This window comes from Hippoglossus hippoglossus, chromosome 4 (genome assembly GCF_009819705.1).
Source record: "Hippoglossus hippoglossus isolate fHipHip1 chromosome 4, fHipHip1.pri, whole genome shotgun sequence".
Taxonomy (NCBI): Eukaryota; Metazoa; Chordata; class Actinopteri; order Pleuronectiformes; family Pleuronectidae; genus Hippoglossus; species Hippoglossus hippoglossus.
The window spans coordinates 5,964,875-5,975,275 of NC_047154.1; the positions used below are offsets into that span (position 1 = coordinate 5,964,875).

At 45.0% G+C, this 10,401-nt stretch overlaps 1 protein-coding gene across 1 annotated transcript; it reads left to right on the forward strand.

Moving 5' to 3' along the window:
• Positions 1 to 464: 464 nt before the first annotated feature.
• On the forward strand, positions 465 to 10,105 carry ndnf (neuron-derived neurotrophic factor). The gene is made up of 4 exons (XM_034583466.1): positions 465 to 873; positions 6,082 to 6,276; positions 6,703 to 6,827; positions 7,980 to 10,105. The coding sequence occupies exons 2-4, from the start codon at positions 6,083 to 6,085 to the stop codon at positions 9,374 to 9,376; spliced, it is 1,716 nt and encodes a 571-aa protein (XP_034439357.1). The 5' UTR covers positions 465 to 873; position 6,082; the 3' UTR covers positions 9,377 to 10,105.
• Positions 10,106 to 10,401: the final 296 nt, after the last annotated feature.

Consider the following 10,401-nt stretch of genomic DNA (forward strand, 5'->3'; position numbering starts at 1 on the left):
TCATGATCATGCTGTGCGTGCACGGCTACCAGGGCCCGTGATAAAACTTGCCTATAGCCCCGAGGGTTGCGTGACTTTCACAGGGCGCACTCGCCCAAAGTAATAATTTCCTGGGCTCATCGCAGAAAACAGAGCATAATAAAAAGTGTGAGGGGGAACCCCAGCTCTCTGGTCCCACCTGACAGGCTGTCGCGCTCAGGTTTATTCCTCGTTAGATTTAAAGTCAAGTTCAATTCAGAAATGATCAGACTTTGAACAATTATACACAACATGCACCGTGGAGAATTCAAGTGATGTGTGTGTGTGTGCCAAGTTTCCCTTTTCCTTCTCTGGTGTAAATGCTTAAGGTTTGGGGGCCAGTCAAACCTGGGGACTAACTCTGTCTGGTCCCTGCTTCTCTCTTTTCTTTTTTTTCTAACTGCTGCTGAGGGAGTGGGCTGGTTCTGTGTCTTGGAGTCTTCAACAAGAGGGAAGACGAAGTTTCGCACCAGTTCTGCCTCCAATCCAGCGGAGGTTTCAATAGCAGCAGCGCGGCAGGGGAGGGACGCACTGCCAGCACTCAGGATACCCACTCAGCACACACACACACTCAGCACACACACTCACACTCCTGCCCACCACGGACCAGTTAAATCCGCAAGAAAACTGCAAACACGCACCAGAGCAGTCGCCTAATCCGCTTGATAGGCACCAACAATAGAAGTGGAAACTGGGGGAAACTACTGGACGCTGAAGAGGACAACTTGTGTTTTCGTTTTTCTTTCAGTTTGATTCATTTTGAAGGCACCTATTTAAAAAAAAAAACCCTGGTGATATCAGAGTGGTTTAAGAACAAGACCCTTCGCATAACCTCGCCGTTTCATATCCCGCAAGGTAAGGACATGTTTGTATTTCGCACGATCTTCTCTCTGCGTCTGATCCAGTTTCTAGAAATTATGGGTTTAGGGTAAAACCTCCCCCCTCGCGTTCTTTAACTTTTCTTCTACTAATTTCTTTTTGAATGTTCAGAAAATCCCCACACACCCAAAACAAACCCAGAGACTCCTCCAGTAAAGTCTTTGGAACGTCTGCCAGAGACAGACACACAGAGAGAAAAAGACCGAGGGGAAGAGATTTTGCGGTTTACAACTCCGGGAAGTTAAAAGTTTCAAACACATCTGAATCCAGCCCGGGCTCACATGCTCTTTTAATTTTCGGTTCTTTTGCTGTGGGCTGTAGTGGAGCACAGCGCATGGCACGGCGCTGGTGAGGATCCGTTAAACTGGTGAACTTTGGAAAACCCTCTCGCTTTTGTGCCTCCCGCGGGTTCCCATGCTCCCAGAGGTTACACGGCACCCAATAAAGGCGATTTATCAATAGTATCTCCGTGTGCTGTATCCTCTCCGTGCGCGCGTTTGGCTGCAGAGTTGCACAGTTCTTCACAAGCGGTGAACTTTAGTTACATGTGGCTCATTGCGTTACCCACGGGCGGCTTTTACGCACCTGTAAGAGCCCATTACGCACAGAAATTGAGTTTTTAATGAGAATAATTATTGTTTAATTTAGTTGAAATTTTCATCTATGGTTTCAGGCAACACATCCAATGACAGTTTAGATCGTGTTGTCATTTGTTTCCATGTGAGCGCCGTGTTTTTCCTCCTCTCAGTCGGTGTTTAATGAGAGACATACCCGGAGCGCAGGGACATGAATAACTGTGTTTAGTAGCGGGGGTGAAGCCACACTGCCTCCCTTCTACTTTCTCAGGAGAATGAATCATGAACAAAAAAAAGTCTTAAAATGGGGAAGGTCTGCGTCGCATACCGTAACTAAACCGTGATTTGCATATGAAAACTCTCCGGCTGAAAGAATTCCGCCAGTGTTGCTATAGCCGTGCGCGTCCAGAGAAGTGACAGGCTTCAGTGTAAGTGTATATACAGTCTCCTCCACGCTGCCTTCTTCTTGTCACACATCCAGAGTCACTGGAGGAAGATTATAGACGCACTTTTTTATTTCCTTGTTAAATTATTCAGCCCATCCACACCCCATGCACTCCCACTCCCAGGGCTCATTCATTTTTTTCCAAAGCCCCTCATTAAGCTCCCTCTGACGGACACAAGCAGAGGCAGAGCCCCGGTCACACTGGCTGCTGAACAGCCTTTCTGTGCCTCTCTTTCCCCTATTTCTTTTCCCCCCCAAGCACAACATAAGAGATCATGATTGACTCATTTCCTATACATGTGCATGTGTGCCCCGGATGATGGGAGCAGGGTGGATGACTTTCCCATGGGGCATTTGCTGTTGTGATCTATAATCGCCCCTTTGCAGCCACAATGCCAGCACATCAGTCAGAGCCACCACCACCAACACCCCCAACACCCACCCACCCTCAATTCTATTTGAAAACGCAGAAAGTGGCCCGGCGACCTGACCCTTCCTCACATAGAGACATTCCAGGATGCAGTGCTAAATACAAGCCCCAGAGATGGACTATAAAGAAGCAGAAGGGGAGGAGGGGAGGGTGAGAGGAAGGAGAGGAAACTGGGCTCTCCTCTCCATCATGCTATTGTGCCAGCGTTTGTGGTTTTGATGATGTGGAGAGTTCAGAAACTCTAACTGTGAGCGATGTTGTGGATGGCAAGTAGACAGGTCCTGAGTGATGATTAAGACTCATACACAGAGCCGAGTGCAGGAATGTCATGGTTTGGACACACACACACACACACATAGACATACGCACACCAGATAAAAATCTCCATTCTTGGATCCGAGCCTTTACCACAGTCTCTACCAATTCATTAATGAGCTATTTAGCTGTCCAAGAGCACCAGACCTGCTCTGGTTTGGCCTGTCGAATAGAACAGGTCCAGGTCCTGTGCGGTTCCATCCTTGGGCTCCCAGCCCTCCACACTCTCCACTCACTCCACATTGGCCCTGAAGTGACAGCAGTGATGGAGTTCGCTACCAAGGACCCAACATAAATCTCCCTTCAAACTTCCTTAAAGAAAACACAGAGGCTTCAGGTCCCGCGAGCCCCTGCCAGGCGTCTTGTTGGGTGGAATCCGAAATGTCTCTTTATTTGTGTTGAAATTAAACTGTCTTTTATTCCCTCCCGTTCTGTTAATGAGCTCCATGTGGCAGCAGGCAGGAGCCTTATCCATCTTGACAAGGAGCTGGAGGGAAGGAGAGGGAGACGGGCTAAACAAAGTGAGGGGAGAGAGAGGGGGAGAGAGGGGAGAGAGGGGAGGTCAGAGGCAGTTTGGTGCACATACATTTAAGTATATATGTGCGGGATACATGCACAATCAGGTGGACAAACAGCGCAGCCTTATAGTTGGAAGTAATTCATATTTTTGCTTAAATTATCAGTGGATGGTGACTGACTTTCAATTTGCAGTTGAATGTCACAGAAGAAATCGCATCCATCTGGGAGATGTAAAGACAATAGTGTGAACCTTTTGTTTTTCATTTACCCACCATTTCCTTATAATAACCGCTGGTTAAAAAGCTGCTAGTCGTATAAATTCAAATGAAGGGGTGCCATAGCTCAGATTGTGTCTAAGACGGCCATCACTATTTACTCCCATTTTCCCCCCTCATCCCATTTCACAGCTCTCCAGATTCCACAGCTTGACAATTTGCATATACAGGATGTTTTCCAACCAAAATACTTTGTTAATTGCACTTAAAGTGAAACAAAAAGCTATAACTGTATAAGTAAACAGATAAAAAGCAACAGCAAAACAAAGTTGACAAGACTGCGGGTGACCTTGCCTTAAAATTATCCCTTCCTCAAATTGCGATCATGCATTCTTCCCCGTTCTAATTAAACATTAGACTTTATTTGTTCCAGATGCAGCTGTTTTTGATGTGATATTTTGGTAAGGGAACTCTGTGGCATGAGAATGGTGCATGGCCGCATGTAAAAGCAGATCCAGCGCAGGCTGTGTGACCATGTTGACTCTGCACTGGTCCATGCAACCACAGTGACCCGACACAACTGCTGTAATATTCAGATGCCCTCTCTCTGCAGTGAGTACTGTAAAAACATACTGAGTGCTTTGGTGCATGTGGGGGAAGTAGAGGGCTCAGACATGGGGTTTAAATCAGTAGCGTCACATGTGAGGAGCACATTGAAAGCACACATCTAATGTGCTAATGACAGTGGTGATAAAACCCTTCCTGTATGAGTGATAGCAGACATTAAGTGTAATGGCCTCAGTGTGGTGGACTGAGCTGGCCAGGGGGACGGGGTCCTCGCTGTGTCCGCGTGGTGTTTGGGGATGCTGGAATGAAGGGCAGCTCTGAACAGCTCAGTACATACCACCTCAGCGCTGTCGTGAGTATTAATAGACACGTCTTTGTTCCGACTGACACGCTTCTGAAGTGGAATGAGACAAGCCGAGGCGATAAGGATCTCCACTCTCTGTGTGAGTCAAACCTCAAAGTGCCACTTAGGCGGCTTTCCTTTTGCTCTCTGAAGTCTGGCAGTACAACGGGAGGCTGGGCTCAGACGCGAGCACAGACGGAGACACTGACAGGAGCTGTCAAGGCCTTTTCCCCCTGCTTGTGTTTTGAAAGGACCACAATGTAGAAATGAAGCCATGTTTGTAGAGTGGAAGTTGGTCCAGGCCCTGAGCGTCCTCTGGTTTTACTTATCTGTTTATGAAGGCAAAAAGGGGGGGGGGGGGGGGACAAAATGTAATGACAGAGCGTAAGGGAGGGCCATGTGTGTATGTGTGAAAGAGAAAGGGATTATTTGTTGATGAAAAAAAAAAACCATGATCAAGGGAAAGAGACAGATAAGGGAGGGTGAGCAGAGAAAGGGAGAGAGGTCATTAAAAGGACACCATCTCGCTTGCAGTAAATGGCAGTAAAGTATCTGGCTAATCTGCCATCATTACACTGATTAAATCACCAGGGATTTGGCGTTCCCATCAGCTGCAATCAATGGGGCACAAATCAATAGACAGGGGATACATGAGAGGCTCAAAGCCACAGTCAGCTGCACCTTGTCCTGAGCCACGGCTCCATCTGAGCCACCAGACACTTTTATGTTAGCGTCAATAAAAGTTAAACGACATGGATTTGGGGATTTTTATGTTAATAGTTGTATGAAAATGGTGTGGTTCCACGGCGCTCCAAGCAATGTCTTCTCCTTCACACAAGTGTTCAAACCTAATCCCTCCTTCCACCCTATGGCCGGGGGTACTCATTCACTCCCTTCACTCTTTGTCTCTCAGTCATTGATTCGCTCACAGATGGTGTGTGGGTTGTCGTCCAGGTTAAATGTCAAATGTTAATTGAGGTAAAAACTTAAAAACTTAAAACATGTAGTACAAAAAAAATGTAAAGCGGAATTTTTCATTTAGGTGCCAAAATGAGGTGAGGCCAAGTACATGTCATTCAGAATAATTTACGTCTTTACTCTAGGATAAGAAGAAAATTAGGAAAAAGTCATTGAGACCTCCAATGGCAAACATAGACATTTGCAATACATAACTAAATCGTTAAAAGTTTTGAGAAATACACTGCAATAGTTGCATGAGATGACAATAATAATAATAATAATTCTCATGTCTGTATGCTAAATATGAAGCTACAACCAGCAGCCAATTAGCTGAGCTTAGCATTGCATAAAGATTGGAAAAAGGGAGAAACTGCTACATTAGTTCTCTCCAAAAGTAACATGTTTATGTTTTTTTTATCAAAGTTATCTTTAGTTTTTTTTCTAAGGAAATGGTTTGACATTTTAGGAAGTATGCTAACTGGAGTCCTTGCTGAGAGTCGATACCCCTCACATGTTGGACAGAGGCAGGTTAACCGTTGTCTTGTCTTTATGCTAAGCTAAACTAACTAACTTGTGAATGTAGCTCCATATTTAGAGTGGTATCATTATCCTCATCTAAGTATTTGCAAGAAAACAAATAAGTAATTTTCCTAAAATGTAAAACTTACTTAATGTAGAAATTACTATCTCAGTAATGGAATCAGATATAAATACGTCAAATATCATTCATAATAAACTAACAGCCAGTGCAGGGCTGCGTCTGTTTTCAGGAAGTATCTTACAATGTAAATGAAGTCATTATCTTTATCTTTCAGAATGAGACAGTGTAAAGGTTGGAGTGCGGTCCTGCTGGTGCTGTTGGGGCTGGGGGTTGTGGCCCAGAAGCTACCCACGAGAGATGAAGGCCTCTTCCAGATGCAGATCAGAGACAAGACGCTGTTCCATGACTCCTCTGTCATCCCGGATGGAGCTGAGATCAGTGGCTACCTCTTCAGGGACACACCTAAACGGTGAGTGCTCTACAAAGCAACACGGACTCCTTAATCACAGTCATTAAAAACTGTTCACATTTTGTTATGAGGGCAAAAAGGGCCTAAATCCACCTTCCATCGCTGACTGATCCATAACAATCACAGAGGGAAACTTGCTGATGGCCACTTACTGTAAGCAGATAGGGAACATCAGATGTTGCTCTGTAAAATGATCTATTATGTTGATGCAAAAACTAAATAATAGATGAGAAAGTCATTCTTGTGTAATTGAGTGTCTATCTGCTCAGAGGGACAGAGACCAAGGTCGGTGGAACAGTAACATCACTGAGTGCGACAGTCTCCAGCAGGATGCTCATGCATTAAGCCCACACATTATTTAGGTTAACGTCAAGCTATGATGAAACATGAATGCTGGTGCTCATATCAGGCCTATCATTTTCACAGGTACTACTTTGTGGTGGAGGAAGACAACACACCCCTGTCTGTGACCGTGACACCTTGTGATGCTCCTCTGGAGTGGAAACTCACTCTGCAGGAGCTGCCAGAAGAGGCCAGCGGAGAGGGATCAGGTATAATTGACATCAGACAGCAGTGGAAGAGGTTAATGACATGTTATGCGGAAATATCACTATCCACCAACCACAATTAACTGACACAGTGATGTTAGGCTTTGTGTTTTGGTGGGTTTTAATTAAGTCACAGTCGTAGTGTCTAGTCTGACCACTTATGATGTCTGACTCGGCCCAAGCTGACGTCTATAATTTTAGAGCAGGGCTCTACTCTAGTCATCCTAGTGAATCAAAGCCATTACATCCCTTTTATTTAAGCTGTCTTGGTCTTCTTAAGGTAAATTTGGCTGCTCTCTGTCTGTCTGTATGTCTGTCTGTCTGTCTGTCTGTCTGTCTTCCTTCCTTCCTTCCTCTTTTCCTTTCCTTTTTTTCCTTTCTTCTGCCTCACATTCAACTTTCTCCATCTGGACGTTGTTCTTTCAGCATCAGATCTTGCCAAATTTCTAAAGTGGTGGTTTTGAGTGTAGCATATATTTGAATGTCAATACACCAGCACCTGCATATGTGTCTGTGCTCCTGTCAAATCAAATATCACAAAATGATTTATTGGGTAGTTGCAATGTGGAAGACATGTACTTTGCCTCAAGAGAAAATAATTCATCCTGAAGTAGGAGAATAATGATGAGTTTGGACCCGACACAGGCAATTCTATTGGCACTTTACAAGACTTGTTTCCGCACTATAGTTCAGCAAGTGAAAGTCTTCCTGCCTATGCAGCTCTTTTTGCTAAATGTCTCTGGTGGTCTTTGAGCATTAATTTTTAGTATTTTTCTGAGCACACTTTCTGGTTGACAAACATAATATTATGGTTTCTTGCTCAGTAAGAGCTCAGACTGACTCTCTCATGTGGACGCTACAATGCAGCTCTTTCTAACGCAGCTCCCCTGAAAGGCTCAGTGAATGCTGGCTCAGGGGATGTTTGGAGTGAAAACATGGCTGCCATGTGAAGGGCTAATCGTCCGTGAGGTTTGCAGAGCTTCATTGGAACCTCACAGGATCAACTACTAAAGGGATTTTTTAGTATGGGTGGATATGGCTTTTAATCAAAGACAAAATAAAATGAGAAAGAGGAAAACTATTGGTCATTACAAAACATATCTGTCAACATTGTAAACATTTGTAACATTAATGTGTTGGCCATTTGTTTTCCAGGAGAGCCTGAACCCCTTGACCAGCAGAAACAGCAGGTGACCGTAGACGAAGGGACGGAGCTCTTCACCTACAAGGGTAACGATGTGGAGTCGTACGTGGCCACCAGTACGCCCTCTGGCCTCTACCAACTGGAGCTGCTGTCCACAGAGAAAGACAGCAACTTCAAGGTGTACGCCACCACAACTCCAGAGTCTGACCAGCCGTACCCGGAGCTGCCCTACGACCCTCGTGTGGATGTGACTGCTCTGGGCCGTACCACTGTCACCCTGGCCTGGAAGCCTACGCCTACAAGCTCTCTGATGGGACAGCCTGTCCAGTATTGTGTAGTAATCAACAAGGAGCACAATTTCAAGAGCATGTGCGCTGCTGAAGCTAAGATCAGCTCTGACGATGGCTTCATGCTGGCTCCAAAGCCTGGGAGAGACTTTAGCCCATTTGACTTTATGCACTTTGGCTTTGTTCCCTCTGACAATGGTTTTGGCAAAGATCGAGGCCTCACAAGTAACAAGATCTCGCGGGCGTACACAGCGAAGCCCAAAACATTAGACATTCAGAAGTTGTGCATTGGCAATAAAAACATTTTCACTGTGTCAGATCTGAAACCAGACACACAGTACTACTTTGATGTGTTTGCCGTGAATTCTGCCACCAACACCAGCACAGCATACGTGGGTACTTTTGCCCGCACTAAAGAGGAAGCTCGTCAGAAGACAGTGGAACTGAAAGACGGCAAAGTATCGGATGTTTTCATCAAGAGAAAAGGCAGTAAGTTTCTGCGCTTTGCTCCAGTGTCTTCCCATCAGAGGTTCACTTTGTTTGTCCACACATGTCTGGACGCTGTGCAGGTGCAGGTGAGGCGTGATGGAAAGTTACTTCTCTCCCAGAATGTGGAGGGGGTACGGCAGTTTCAATTGCGGGGAAAACCAAAAGCCAAGTACCTGATCCGTTTGCGAGGCAGCAGGAAAGGAGCCTCCACTTTGAAGGTACTCGCCAGTACAAGACCCAGCAGCAAGCAGCCTTTCCCTTCACTTCCAGAGGATACACGCATCAAGGCCTTTGACAAGCTGCGCACCTGCTCCTCCGTCACCGTGGCCTGGCTGGGCACGCAGGACCGCAATAAATACTGCATTTACCGCAAAGAGGTGGCTGATAATTATGGCGAGGAGCAGAGACGCCGGGAACAAAACCAGTGTGCCGGGCCAGAGACCCGCAGGAAGTCAGAGAAGGTCCTGTGCAAGTACTTCCACAGCCCAAACCTGCAGAAAGCTGTGACTACAGAGACCATCACAGGTATGGAGCCAGGCAAGACCTACCTGCTGGATGTTTACGTAGTGGGACACAGTGGCCACTCAGTGAAATACCAGAGCAAACTGGTGAAAACAAGGAAATACTGCTAAATGACTCTGTAAAGAATAAATCTATTATAAATATATATATTAAATAAGTTTATTTAACTCTAAGTGATATTCTACTAAGGAGTGTATACAGACTGACTACTCACACAGCTGATGGGCCTGTGGCAGTGACTGAACTGTTTGTAGAGAGAGATATCCACCTGTATATTTATGTTTACATTTCATTGAGGCACGTCTGGGCGGCCCATAGCGTGAGCTGCTTTGTTACCAGGCTTGTCGACCTGACATCATGTTGCCACCGGGGAGGCAGAACTTCAAAGAAGATCATCTTTCACGTTGTATGTTTCTCTGTTGCTGCATGACACTTGCTTTTGTCTGTCATATTTGTCTGTTCCTTCAGTTTCAAATCACCTTGACCAGAGGAGATACAGTCGCTGCCTGTATTGTATAAATCTCTTGCTGCATATCCACTACATGTTTTAGAAAGATTTTAAATTATTTTATACTTTTTTGTCTCTCTTTTTGATTGTCTGTTTTTATTGATGACAATAATAACTGTTACGAGGAAATTCCAGTTTTATGAGGAAGCTGTCGTAGTTCAGACATTCCCTTATGTATCTCAGCCAGTGTTTGCTCTAGAGCCCATCTTGTAAATGTGTTCTGTGCTGGAGATCTGTGTTATTATCACTGTATCCCTGTGTGTGTGTGTCACATGTACAGAGTTGTCCTGCCAATATTCATGTACATAAACACTAAATATAGAACAAGTAATCCCCGTGTCACCCTGGGTGTCATGTTCTTTTGCCAAGCCGTTAACATCACAATCACGGCTCCGAGATGAAAGAGGTCACTTTGTATGCGTACAGTGTTTATAGACTCGGACATCTATATTAAGGCTACATATAAGCAGGGCTGAAATAATAACTTTATCCTATAAATGATGAACAGAGGATGAATTATTCACAGGAAATACCTTTTCCAGACTTCTTTTACCAGATCAAGTGGTGCCTATAGATTTACTGTAATCATTTTTTTTGAGTGCATATCTAGAACAATTAGTATTTCGT

Coding starts and splice junctions, on each gene's coding strand:
- ndnf (XM_034583466.1), top strand. CDS start 6,083: ATGAGACAGTGTAAAGGTTGGAGTGCGGTCCTGCTGGTGCTGTTGGGG. Junction 6,277..6,702: donor TTCAGGGACACACCTAAACG/GTGAGTGCTCTA, acceptor TCATTTTCACAG/GTACTACTTTGTGGTGGAGG. Junction 6,828..7,979: donor GGCCAGCGGAGAGGGATCAG/GTATAATTGACA, acceptor TTTGTTTTCCAG/GAGAGCCTGAACCCCTTGAC.